General features: G+C 44.8%; 1 protein-coding gene across 4 annotated transcripts in view; it reads right to left on the reverse strand.

Annotated features, from left to right (window-relative positions):
* The window catches only part of USP9X (ubiquitin specific peptidase 9 X-linked), a 1749911-nt gene that overhangs the window by 1328218 nt on the left and 407119 nt on the right, over nt 1-14574 (reverse strand). For all 4 annotated transcript variants that reach the window (XM_086934127.1, XM_086934125.1, XM_086934124.1 and 1 more), the window contains one exon: nt 3717-3869. In XM_086934127.1, coding sequence (XP_086790253.1) covers nt 3717-3869 — 153 coding nt within the window. The remainder of the gene's footprint in view (nt 1-3716; nt 3870-14574) is intronic.

Consider the following 14574-nt stretch of genomic DNA (forward strand, 5'->3'; position numbering starts at 1 on the left):
GTCTGCAGCTACTGGTAGCCTTTGCCTACACACAAGTAGACAGAAACGGGGATTTGGCTAACTGCTCAAAATGTTGTCAGTACGGGCTTCAATGAACAAAAAAGTCAGGGCTCAGGTGAGGCTGTCCTAGATTCCAAAAACTCTTGAAAGGCATTTGTCCAGACTTCAACTGAAAGTAGTTATAGGTCTAGGACCTCGGCCACTTGTCTAATTACCACAGCAGAGGCTGGTGGCCTAAGAGAAAAAATCAACAATGTATTAAGGCAAGGTTTCAAGATCGCTGTGCTCTTGTAAATCCATTAATAGACTCATCATCATAATTGGGAGGGGTGGGTCTAATCTTCCCCATTCCCGCCATCATCATCATCATCATCATTTGTGGGTGGTGGCAATCTCTGGACAGCCCAGAGCCAAAAAGACAATGAGGGATTGGTTTACGTGTAGGATCAGGATCTGAAAGAAACAGGTTAGTATTAGATTCCTTACCTTAGAATATCCCCAGGCGTCAGTCTGGATCCAGAAACTTTTGCGTAGCAGTACCCCTGCGCGTCGGTAGGTGTCGTCTGCGGCTCCGCGTCAGTCGTCTGCGTTGTTTGCGCCGGGATGACGCCGCCGGAGTACTTAGATGCCGCTGGAGTACTTAGACGCCGCCCTCACGCACTGACGTCAGTTGTTCTTTTTTCCGCGACAGCAAGCGCCGATCCGGAAAAAGTGGTACCCTTTAGTCATTTTTTGACTAAACTTTTTCGATCCTTTTTGATCTTTTTTTCTAGTTGAACAACTCCATCAGTGCCGGTAGGGATGCCCGGGTTCAAGCCCTGTGCCGACTGCAACCAACTGATGTCGGTTACCGACCCCCATCGCCAGTGCCTGTATTGCTAAGGGGCCGACCACGATGACAAGTCGTACCCTGACTGCCGGGCCTTGATGTCGAAAGCTATGCGGGAGCGGTCCCGTAAGGGCCTCGAGCTCCGGCAGTCGGCTCGAGCCGCTCGAGGTCTCGGTCCAGGAGGAGGTCGCGGGCCGGAGTCATCACAGCTCAGCGAGTCGACACCTCTCGTCGGGCTCCACGTCCTCAGGTAAGAGACACAAGAAGTCAAAGAAGCGACACTGCTCTTCTGACTCCCCCCGAAACTCGCGCGACGCGGCCGGGTGTTCGGGCGACATCTCCCACGCGGCGATCTTGCGGCCTGCTCCATACCCGCCGGTCCCTGGGCAGAACGTGACGCCAGAGAGAGATGCCTTCGCAAGACACTACTGCCTGGACAGCCAAGTCCGGAGAGATGGCTTTTTCGGCCGTTCCGTTCTCCAGGACTTTCTGGTGTGATTATTGGTTTGCAGACCAACAACCGGGGTTGGTATTGCTGGGGTATCTATTCTAAGGTAAGGAATGTAAAACTAACCTGTTTCTTTCAGATGCACAAGTTACTTACCTTCGGTAACGATATATCTGTAAGAAACAGTAGTTAGTATTAGATTCCTTACCGCCTCACCCATCCTCCCCGTTCTGCGAACCGATATCTAGGGTTAAGGTCATCCCTTTGAGGGCCCTAGTTTCATGGCACCAGTGTTTTTTATGATGGCTCTGCGTTTCTGGCACGGAAAAGCTGTGTAAGTACTGACGTCAGCGCGCGAGGGCGGCGTCTAAGCACTTTGGCGACGTAATCCCGGCACCAACGACGCAGACGACTGACGCGGAGCCGCAGACGACGCCTACCGACGCGCAGGGATACTGCTACGTAAAAGTTTCCGGATCCAAACTGACGTCTGGATATATTCTAAGATAAGGCTTCTAATACCAACTACTGTTTCTTACAGATATATCGTTACCGAGGGTAAGTAACTTGTGCTTCAGGTCGCATATGGACTGGATGCGCTGCAGCAGATTTGGAGCACAACCTCAGTCGGAGTCAGACGTCCAAGGTCATACTGGAATCTCTGATGGCATCTATGAAGGAGTGCCAGACATAAGTCTTTAAGCCCGGGGTGGAAAACTACACTGGAGTCAGCACTGAACCTGTGCAAAAAGGAGGAATCCACCGGCAGAATTCCAAATGAGGGCCCCTATGGATCCTTGGGGTTCAAAGGCACACCAAAGGGAGCTTGAAGAGTGGCAAAGATAGGCAGCATTGGCTCCTTAAAAGCATCGACCAAATGTGACCTGGGAAGATCTGCTTCAACTGCGGGGATAAGCTCCTCAACTGGACAGAAAAAGTGAAATCAATTATCACCATCACACTTCAAATCTTCTCTTTTCAGAGTGGCAGTATGGGGTTGAGTCTTGCTTCACTATGTTTCTGCTTGGACTTCGAATTAATAAAGGACTTTGAACGCTAAGAATACTTGTTGCAGAAATGGCTTTGTGAGTGAGAGCGAGTAAGCTTCCTCTACTTGGAGTAAGAGTTTAACTTACAAGAAGCCTGCAATTACTTCCTACATTCAAACACGTAAATCTTGGATCGCATTCAGCTGCATGAGGGCACACTCTTTGCATGACTTGGACTCGTGCCCCAAGCACAAACACCAAAGAGACATCTCCTGGGGGAGTGTGACCAAAATCTGTTTTCTGCAGTCACTGCATGGTTTGAAGTCTGTAGGTTTGCAAGTGGATAATGTTCCCTTGCACACTGGATTTTTTTTGGGGGGTTGGGGAGTCATCAAGTAACTGTCGAAAGTGGAAGAGATGCTCCAGATCCCTGTTCAAAGACACGGAAAGAAACCGAAACTGGTGTGCAAAGGTGGTGCTTATGTGGGGCTCCGCTCTGTCACTTCCGGGGTGTGACAAAGCCAATGTGGAGCCGCATAGGACGACCTTGTGCAAACAGAAGTAGTACTATGAAAAGTTTTCGTATCCAGTCTGGTGCCTGGAGAATATTCTAAAAGTGAGGAATCTGCCATCAGAAGTATTCATCACAAAAATTCCTATAGTTTCCTGTTGAGTGAGTCGGATCTCCCAAAGGCCGTTGAGGGTGAAGAGGGTCCAACTATAGTTTGCTAAATAGGACAGGAAGCCGGCTCTTTTAGTCAAATTTCCAAACAATTGCATTCTCTAAGCCTAGATGGTCGTCTATTGCAACAAGATCATCTTTAAATCAATGAATAGACATATGATGCGTCGTATCAGTGACTAATGGTTCCTGATGGCATTATCTAACTGCACAGTGTAACAAAAAGTGAAAACCACTTCAGTGTGTTTTAGTGTAGTATTAAATCAGGTATTTATGAAGGATACACCTGTGAGAAACATGGCACTTCTAACTTTCCATAATTGCTAGCTTGGAAGCAGATGTCATTGTAGGCAAAGTAACATACCAAGGAAGTTAAGCTCAGTATCCCTCCCCCCGAATACTCCTTTAATAATAATATAGTAATCACTATTTACCTGGACAAATATTACATTCTGAAAGTTGGCAATTAAACTGTTGACTTTTGAATCCAAATCAAAAGCAGCCTCCATCACCTTTTAAATATCAGCATGCATAACCAAAATAATTATTCAAAAGCCTTCCTCACCAACATTCATAAAAGAACATTAGGACATAAATGAGAAATCTAAAACTATAGAAATACAAAGATTAGAAACAATCTTCAGTCCGTCTGCTTAGCCACAATATGATGAAATGTGACATTCATGTAACAATAAAGTTCAGTTTTGTGCAAAGACTAACAGATACCAACTTTCAAAATCTGGTGAAAAGTAAGCCCACTCAAATTACCTGTGCTGCCCAAATATTGTCAAGATCTTGCAGTGTGAGAGCTTTTTCTTTGATAACAAATCGTAAAATCTTTTCCAGCTTTTCTACATACTGAGGCTGATGAAGACTGTCTCTCAGCACAATAGATAAAATATTATTTTGCTGGATCCATTCCTAAATGTAATTAAAAAAAGGAAAGGTTACATCAACTCAATGAATGACAGGGCAATGAAAACAGAACAAAGAACACAATTTTAATGTAATAAGTCTTACTTCGATATGTGCTAATTACTTCGCTGTTGAATAATTTCTTGCGGTAAAAATGGGATCTCCATGAAGAAACCTTTAACAAGTCCACATTATCGGCCACTATCACATTCATGAAACTAAGTGTAAGGACTTTTGCTTCTAGAAAGACATTCAAGTTATAGAAGGTCAGGGTGAATGGCACTAGGACAATACACACATTGTAAACAGATGCACGTGCTAAGCAGGATGTATTTCAGCAATATTGAAAGGGGGAGGGCAATCATGGGTAGTTACTGGCATGGGTGGAGTCTGATGGACCTTGGATAATATTCCTATTGTAATTTGGACCCTTAAAGTTGAGGGTTAACTTGAAAATTGTATGTAGATTGTGCTTTTTAGGGGATTATTTAGGTTACTAGAAGCAAAGCTGTTTTAATTTTTTAACTCTGTCAGTTTATACCCCATAGAAAGCACTGTAGCAAATGCCTGGCATTGAGATTCAGAAAAAGCGTACACAGAAAGGGAAAGGATGGTAAAAGATTTTAGTCATAATATAAATCATTTGTTTGTGGTGCCATACTAATCTTAGCAATTGTTGATATTTATCAGGTGGTTTCACCATGTGAAAAATGCTAGCCCTTAACTGGCAATTTACTAACCATGTTCGGAAGAAAATGTTTCTCTACATTTTTTCTCGTGGAAATTATGTCAAGTGCTCCAGAAGCTAAAATGAGGACATTATCTATAAATTCCCAAATATTTTCCTCGGCTATGTTAGAAAAAACATCCTGAACACTGAGTAAAACATGCAATTCCAACAGCATCCGCAGGTTGTCAGTTAATTGCTCAGCGTGCTACTTCAGCATGACTACAGCTCTAATAAACAACCAGAATGATATCTGGGTTATTATAACACTGGAATGTTGAGCCCTCCATCGAAATCAATGGGGTGCTCCAGGCTTCTAATGGCCGGTAGAAGCCCAGAGCATCAACATTCCGATGTTTGTTCACAGCTACAGCTGTGAACAAAGGTCTTACGGAGCCCATGGGGATTTCAACCCCCTCTTGCTTCGTGAAGCCTTTGTTTTACAAATTAGAACATGCTGCCCTGTAGAGGCGGGAAGTTCTAATAGCCTTACAGCCCTCCGTAGCGGGCTCTACCAGCCATTAAAGCCCCACTCCCTTGTTGAAGGCTTTAACGCTGTAGTGGGCCTTTAATGGCCGGCTGCGCCCGCTAATGCAGGCTCTAAGGCTATACAATACCCGCTACTGTACAGAATAATGTCTATTGATCAAGGAATTACGAGATTACTTTTAATGTGCTAAAAAGCAAAAATATGTATATCTTTGCCCCGCCTTCGCCCACATGTGACACCTTGTGCCAGTCCTGCCGTTTTAGTCAAGAGCGATCTGTTTTCTTGTATTTCCTATGTTGACATCAGAAGAACAAAAATTACAGACCTGTAAACTGTGGTTCTCCAATATTGGTATCTTTCATAGAATCACATGCTTTAATTATTCCCCGTCGAAGTGAGTCCCACGGTACATAAAAATAGCAATAAATATGCATAGAATAGCCATATCATAGGTAAATTAGAAGCAAGAAGTAAAATAGTTAAAAGTCAATAGGAATTTTTTTCCACTTGCATGACTCGTCCAAGTCATTATGTATAGTCCAAACTATAGCCAATCAGGCGACAGCACCCTCCAGAATGTTCTCCCCAGAGGCTCAGGCTCTCAGATTTTCCAGCACAAGTGTGATATAAGAGTAAAAGAGTAAAAGAGCCTAGGAGAGCCTCTGAGGGGAGGGTGGGTGAGTCGCATGTGAATCTATGAAAAATACCAATACTGGAGAACCACAGTTTACAGGTAAGTAACTTTTGTTCTTCTCCAGGATTGGGGTACCTTTCATAGATTCACATGCTTGAATCCGGGTAGAAAACAGTAATTCCATAATAATGCTTGTGAGATCAGATATCTTTCTTTATAAATATATTAATTAATTGCAAGTATTTATATAGCGCTAGGATCGACTCCCGGAGGAGTATCTCCGCGCTTCGACCGCTGCGAAACCCTTCCTGGCTTCCCTGTGAGATGGTCCCTTAATGGGTATCTCCAGGGTGAGACCAGGCATCCCCGGCGGTCTGGTGGGGCCGTTAGTGAAGATGAGGCAAGCTTATGCCCAGAGTTGCCGAGTGTGATCGCTGATCAGAGTGGGCACCGAGGCGAGAGAATTATCGAGTCCGCTGACCCTGGTCCAGAAACCTGCCGCGTCGGGAATCGAACCCTGGTCCCGGGCCGTCCTCTGCTCTCGGGTCTGCCGCCTCTAACCAGTGAGCCACACTACCACACTACTTCACTATATATATATATATATACACACACACACACACACACACACACACACACACACACACACACACACACACACACACACACGTATATCTATATATTCCAAAACCACATAAAATAAACATCTGTAAAAGTGTAAGAATATATAACTATATAAATATAAATATATATGTACATATAAATGCCCTCAATGAGAAGGAGGGAAGAACAGAGGATCACCTTACTTAAAAAGATTACGGAGAACCGCTTATCCCACAGACGTGTATGCATTGCTGGCAGCTTCCAGACAGTAGTGCTTGGTAAAGGTGTGCCTGCTGGACCATGTTGCCGCTCGGCATATTTGATGAAGAGGCACACCAGCAGAAAAAGCAGTAGAAGAAGAGATTGCTCTAGTAGAATGTGCTCTCCGAGTTGCCTGTAGAGGTCTACCCGCTTGATGAAGAGATCGCAGAAGAAATCCAAGGAGCAATGGACTGTTTGGATATTGGGTGTCCCTTACGCATTTTCCCATAGGCTATAAAAAGCTGATCAGATTGACGTATTGAGGATGTCCTTTGTAAATAAAATTTCAGACAACTCTTGATATCAAGAGTATGTAGAGTCCTTTCCACAGGTGATTGAGGATTGGGAAAGAAAGTCTTCAAAATGACCGGTTCATTAAGATGGAAATCAGAAGGTACCTTAGACATAACAAGCATTGGAAATGCAATAGGTCTTGCAATAGAAAAGTTTGAGCTTTTGGTGTGGAAAATGTTATTTTTTTTGGCAAAATATAAAAGTATTAATTAAGTTTTTAGAAATGGCAATAATTATAAAATTATCACATGTTACATGTATAGCATTAGTAAAGGTACAATATATAGTTTTCCCCTGTCTTACATGTATTGACCTGACAAATAAAAATGTTTTAACATGAACAGAAGTGAAAACCTTTAACATATTTTTCTGACATTTGTAATAAAGTTTGAAACATTGATAGAAAATAATTGAACCAGTTGTTGAATTGTTGCACAGATTCATGGTGTTGTGGCGCGGGGTGATGTTGTTTTGGCTACAAGTGATGCTGTGGCGTTCAGTGATGCTGTTGTTGCGCATAGTGATGTGTGGTGCCCCTGAGTGACACAGTGGTGGTGCTGAGTGATGCTATGTTGATGCAATAGATAGATAGAGTGAGTGCAATAGATAGATAGAGTGAGTGCAATAGATAGATAGAGGGAGGATGTTAGATAGAGTGAGTGCAATAGATAGATAGAGGGAGGATGTTAGATAGAGTGAGTGCAATAGATAGATAGAGGGAGGATGTTAGATAGAGTGAGTGCAATAGATAGATAGAGGGAGGATGTTAGATAGAGTGAGTGCAATAGATAGATAGAGGGAGGATGTTAGATAGAGTGAGTGCGATAGATAGATAGAGGGAGGATGTTAGATAGAGTGAGTGCGATAGAGGGAGGATGTTAGATAGAGTGAGTGCGATAGAGGGAGGATGTTAGATAGAGTGAGTGCGATAGAGGGAGGATGGGCGATAGAGTGAGTGCGATAGAGGGAGGATGGGCGATAGAGGGAGGGCGATAGAGGGAGGATGGGCGATAGAGGGAGGGCGATAGAGGGAGGATGGGCGATAGAGGGAGGGCGATAGAGGGAGGATGGGCGATAGAGGGAGGATGGGCGATAGAGGGAGGATGGGCGATAGAGGGAGGGCGATAGAGGGAGGGAGGGCGATAGAGGGAGGGAGGGCGATAGAGGGAGGGAGGGCGATAGAGGGAGGGAGGGCGATAGAGGGAGGGAGGGCGATAGAGGGAGGGAGGGCGATAGAGGGAGGGAGGGCGATAGAGGGAGGGAGGGCGATAGAGGGAGGGCGATAGAGGGAGGGCGATAGAGGGAGGGCGATAGAGGGAGGGCGATAGAGGGAGGGCGATAGAGGGAGGGCGATAGAGGGAGGGCGATAGAGGGAGGGCGATAGAGGGAGGGCGATAGAGGGAGGGCGATAGAGGGAGGGCGATAGAGGGAGGGCGATAGAGGGAGGGCGATAGAGGGAGGGCGATAGAGGGAGGGCGATAGAGGGAGGGCGATAGAGGGAGGGCGATAGAGGGAGGGCGATAGAGGGAGGGCGATAGAGGGAGGGCGATAGAGGGAGGATGTTAGATAGAGGGAGGGCGATAGAGGGAGGATGTTAGATAGAGGGAGGGCGATAGAGGGAGGATGTTAGATAAAGGGAGGGCAATAGAGGGAGGGCAATAGAGGGAGGGAGGGTGTTTGAGTGATGGAAGGGCGATAGAGTGAGTGAGGATGGTAGAGTGAATGAGGGCGGCAGAGTGATGAAGTTCGATTGAGTGAGGGAGGGCGGTAGAGTGAGGGAGGGCGGTAGAGTGATGGAGGGCGGTAGAGTGATGGAGGGCAGTAGAGTGATGGAGGATTTTAGAGTGAGTGAGGGCGTTATAGTGAGTGAGTGCGGTAGAGTCAGTGAGGACGTTAGAGTGAGTGCGGTGACTAAACATTGGCAGACTTTACGACAACACAGGCTCTGTGTGTTCTGACCGCTGATCGCCTGTAGCCTCAGCCTCCGCCTACATGCCTGCATCTCTTCCGCTCGCCGCCGAGTCTGCCCTGGAGTCAGCCACGGCTGGGAGAAACACTGAGTGAGACTGTGCGAGGACGCAGAGAAAAGACGGGGAGAAAGAGGCGAAAAGACCCCAAAAGACGGGGAAGCCGTGAACGGCTAAGAAGAAGAAACAGCCTGTGACTTGGTTGCAACGTGGCTGCGACATGAGGGGAAAATAACCAGCGTTTTGAAAAACAAAGCCGAAATCAGCTAATCTGATTTAAAAACGGAGGGGAGCACATAAATTCAGGGAAAGAGGAGGCAGCAAATGCTGGGAGCAGGGTGCTCCTGTACTAAACGGACAGAGGAGCAGGGCACGAGGCACGAGGCACAAGGCACCTGGCAAGAGGCATCTGGGAGGTCAGACACACAGAGGTAAGTGAGGAGGCTGTAAAGAGGCTGTGAGGAGGCTATAAGGAGTGGAGGAGTGCGTTTTTTAACTGTCTGTTCTTTACGCCTGCGTATTGAGCAGTTGCGGTGGTCTTTGAGTTGGAGCTGGAGCGTGAAGGAGGTCAACGGTTAACCGTTGTGGCTACGGGTGAATTTGGCCGGTGTAGTGTCACAAGGGAGGGGAGCAGAGCGAAGGGCGGAGATGCTCCGGTCCTCCTGACCTCACGCGGCAAACGGTTTGGCTTTGATACCGCTTGATTAAATAAGAGCCAGGAGCTACGTTGCCGAGCCGCGCCGCACTGGGGGAAGTAAGCCACGGCTCCTGAATAGACACACCCGCCCTTCCCGCTGAGAGCTCGATTTACAGAGCACACCTTGAGGTTGCATCTGGAGGGCGAATAACCGGTAAGGATATGCCAGTGCGGCGAATTTCCCCAGCGTGATCCCAGCGAGAACCTAGAGTTGTGTGCCCTCCAGAAGTGCTCCCCTTGGAATAAACTGTAACGGGAGTAATTAGATCAGCAGCTCACAGCTAATCCTGAAGTGACAGTTTGTCTTTCCGTCGATATCGGTTCGTTTATTCTGTGGTTTTTTTTTTTTCTTGCCTTGTTTTGCCCGGAGGTTTTGGCGCTGCAAAGTTCCCTGACTAAAAGGACTCACTGCGGGTCCCCGGGACTGCGAGGACTTGCATTCTTTGCTCCATTCACAGCTAGTGCCTCTTCCCGGGCGAGCCCCGCCTTCCTCCACCATTTTGAGGTGTCAACTTGTTTCCTCGTTCATATCGAACTATTTTTGTGCTCTTTTCCCGCTTTGTCTGTCCGGAGGCTTTGGCGCTGCAAAGGACCCTGATCAAAAGGACTCACTGCAGGTGCCCGGGACTGCGAGGACCAGCATCCTTTGCTCCACCTATAGCCGGTGCCTCTTCCCGGGCGAGCCCCGCCTTCCTCTATCAGGTTTATAGTGCCCGTGGACCCCGCTCCGCATGCGCAGCTTGCAGTTGATTCTGAAGTGACAGTTTGCCTCTCTGTTCATATTGGACTACTTCTGTGCTCTTTTCCTGCTTTGTCTGCCCGGAGGCTTCGGTGCTACAAAGGACCCTGATTATAAAGTCTCACTGCGAGTGCCTCTTCCCAGGCGGGCTTCGCCTTCCTTGGTTTTCGCAGCCTTGTATTGATAAACTGATACTTGTAATGACTGCTAAAAATTTACGGTCTGGGCGACTATTGGTGGGCAGGACTTGCTCAAAGACCAAATCAAATCCCTTACGAAATAAGGATGCTTCTGTTACGCTGTTAAAAGGAAAATGTCAATTATATAGTTTATGGGAAAGGGGAAAGGACAAGGTCCCCACAGAGGAGTCAAAATCTGAAGATATTAACAAAAGAGGAGAATAAAAGGGCCAAACTACCATAAGGGGGCACAGCAATCATGTTGTTCCAATTGATTTGGCAAATAAGGTAGAGGCTGCTGATTTTCTCACTGCCGGGGTGGGTGGGCCCTTAGACCCTCTGAAATCCTCGATGCTTTTAAGGCAAATTCCCGAGGATAACAATAAAAATAGTACTTTGACCCTCCATGGTCCTCTTGGCTCTATTCCTAAAACAGTGGAGGTGATAGTGCATAGTCCCTTACTTTCCCCCGGTGAATTATTATCAAAAAAATCCTTTGGTCCATCTCAGATTGCGGAAGCTCGAAGTAAAGATTTTACTTTTCCAGATCTAGATATAGAGCTCTGCAAGAGATATATCACTTACGATTCTAGTAAGATTATAGACCTAGCAAACACTCCAGCAGCAATAGCCCCTCCAGGGCTTCAACTATATAGTAGTACTCCCTCTATTAAATCTCAATTTTTCATATCACAGTCAAACAATTCTACGAGCCCTGACTTCTCAGATATCCATCTTAACCAACCCACTATGCATGATAAACCAGTTTCTGATTCTTTGTCAGCTTTAGAACATCTGCTTTCTTCTATTCTATTGTTACTGGAAACATTTGTTGGTGGCTCAGATTGTGTGCTGGAAACCTTAACCCAAATACTTAAGGTATTACTAAACAGTAAACAGGGGAAGGAATCTAGCCTAAAATATGAGCCTACTCCAATAGGGCCGAAAGTGATGAAAGATAAGATGGCAGAGAAAAAGCTTGAGAATGCCCCCCAAGATTCAGTTCTAACTGGACACGATGAGAACCACCTACCTACTGATAGAAAGAAAACAGTAGTAATGTTGGGAAATACCCTCGTAACTCCATCAAAAGCCCCTGTAGGTAATTGTGTTATTGAGCTTGATCAAGAAATAGAAACCATGACTGACTCTGAAAAAAGAACAGATAAAGAGCTTTTCCCTATTTTTAAACCCCAGATAATTGAAGAGAAAGAGGGAGTTCTGGACTGAGGGGAAAAAGGAAAAAACAGGGAAATTTAAAAAGAAAAAAAGGAAAAAAAGAGGAAACCAACTCGAAGATTTGCAAAAAAGATGCAGAGGAAACTTAATTTTGAAGAACATTTAGATACCTCTACTGAAAAAAACCTCTCGCAAGGTTCTATGCTTAATGCCCCCCAAGATGTGATCCGGCAAGTTATTCTAGACCAACAGATCTTGAATCCTATAGATCAAGCGACTGATTTACTATTGAATCATAATGACTTACCCCTTAATCCAATACCCCCCATATCAGTTGCCTATAATATCGTAACAGGGGTGCCCTCCAGTATTATTCCATCTGTGGAGCAGATGAAACCCGCTAGTCTTTCAATAACAGCCCTCAATCCCCTAGCTAAGTCGTTCCCCGACACGATTGGAAGAGAAAAGGCTCCTAAAAGGCCAAATGAAGTCCCTGAAAAGGAATGTATAGATACTTTCCATTTAGATGTTTTCCCTCTGTTTGATACAGATCTTATACTAAATAGATCGTCTCTCCTCAAATGCTTTCATGAGATCGAAAGTCTGAAACTTGTTCAAACTAATGACATTGATGTAGTTACTATTTTAAAACCAGGGGTTGGGAACTTAAAGAGGGTAAGGTTTTATTCTAAAATTATTGTAAATCATATCCTTCAATGGTCAGCAAGGGTTACAAAGTAGGGGGATTGATGGTATCCCATTTCTAGCGAAATCTCTAAATGGAAGACTTGTTAAGAAGTCCCTGCTACCTCAGACAGTTTTAGGTAGCACAGATCGTCCAGCTGAAATTGAAGACTTAAAAATCAGTATCTCAAAAAATGTACGTCATGTGACATACATAAATCCCCTCTCCTTCCCCTCCCAACGAATTGCTGCAGAAGAGAGTCTTCAATGGATCTGGTTGCCTGGTGTCCTGTCGAGCAAATCTAATAATAATCCCAAACCATATTCCCATTTTTAGCAACGATTTAAAAATATTATCGTGGAATGGCGCTTAAATAAAGAATAGCCCAAAAAAATTACAATTCTTACACACATTAGAAGCCAATGTGATCTGTGTCCACTTCGTCTTGGTGTGTGGAGAAATTATTGGCGGGAAAGGATTATTTCTCATTAGATGGCAGAGCTACTCCCTCAAGGAGAGGCCATGCAAGGGGCGGAGTGGCTTGTTTGCGGTCTAATAAAATAAAATGGAATTTTGCCCACTATATAGATCCCAGCAATCTTTTCCAGGCAGTAACATTGTTCAATTTGGACAATGTTGATCCGCGTAAACCAATTGTTTTGATAAATGCATATATTCCCCCAGATGTTTGTCATAATGTACTTTTAAAGAAGGTTTTTTCCTATATAAAGAAAATTTCCGATATAGAACCTTCCACTCATAACTTTGTTAGGGGATTTTAAATGTAAAATTTCTAACTTCAGCCTAGAGTTGTTCAGAAATAAGCACAAGGAGGAATCCTTGCAGATTCCTCAAGCCCTTTTTCCAGGCAATATTAAGACAAATAAGAGAGGGAAATTGCTTCTTGAGGAATTGACAGAAGTTGATGGAATTATAGTAAATGGAAGGCTTTCCTCAGATACACTGGCAAATTTCACCCATAAATCAAACAATAGTGAATCCATTCTAGATTATGTGATGGTGGGAAGTACCTCTTTCTCCCTCTTGAAAGATCTTACGGTCTCCAGTACATTACATAGCGATCATAAAGTATTAACTATCACTGTAAATTTAAAACCGCTCAAGACGGATCCATGGTCATTAAACAGTGAATTGGTCAGCTTTGGAGAGAAATCAGGGAGATGCCATTGGGATATTCGGGAAATTAGGGGCCTGGAGAGTATTCTAGAGGCTGCTCTGTACAATTTGGTTAACTGGAAAGGATCTGAAATAAAATGTTTTGCTGATTTTATGAATGAGGTGAGCTCCATAGCAAAAAAAACGATTCAAAAAGGAAATACCAAAGTAATTCCCATTTCTCATCGTTTACTGAATACTGAAATAAACAAATTAGTAAGGGCACAGTATTTGACTTATTCACCCAAAAGATACTATAGAATAGTTTTATTAAGAAGGAGGAGTAGGGTGAAGATTAAACTGAAAAAAGAGAGGGAAGATACCTTGTGGATCAAACTGCGGGAAGCTGCATTTAAAGGGCATGTAAGAACATTTTGGTCGCTCATTGGGAGGGATGTGGAGCAAGATCTAGACCACTCCCAGTACCCATTGAAGAGCAAACATGGGTTGGTTACATCGAGAACCTGTATGCAAGTAACGGAATGGTGGTTGACTATAGTAAAACGAATGAGGATAGCTCGTCATATGGTCCGCCTGCTGAAAAGGATATTGAATTGGCTATTAAGGGCTTGCGTTCCTCTGGGGCTATGGGTCCGGATGAGCTTCCCATCTCGGTCCTCAAACAAAATAGCGATAGGTGGAGCAAAATTCTTTTTCCGATGTTTAGTTTTTGTTTTCTACACAAAACTGTTCTCCCTTCCTGGAAGGGGAGCATACTAGTCCCCCTTTTCAAGAAGGGAGACCGTGATGCTCCACAGAACTACCGACAAATTGCCCTTTTGGACGCCATAGGCAAAGTCTTCGCAAAATGCCTTCTGAAGCGGATTAATGATTGGGTGGTTAAGGGTGAAATCTTAACCCTTGAGCAGCTTGGGTTCAGGGAAAGACATGGAACTATGGATAATTTAACGGCATTGCAAGTCATATCTGAAAAATACATCAAGGTTCGAGGAGGGAGAGTCTATGCAGCCTTCATAGACTTATCCACAGCATTTGATAAAGTAGACCGTCCTTTGCTGTGGAGGAAATTATCGGACCTTGGCATGCCGACCATGCTTCTGGAGTTAGTCCGGGCTCTCC

This window comes from Lissotriton vulgaris, chromosome 8 (genome assembly GCF_964263255.1).
Source record: "Lissotriton vulgaris chromosome 8, aLisVul1.2, whole genome shotgun sequence".
Classification (NCBI taxonomy): Eukaryota; Metazoa; Chordata; class Amphibia; order Caudata; family Salamandridae; genus Lissotriton; species Lissotriton vulgaris.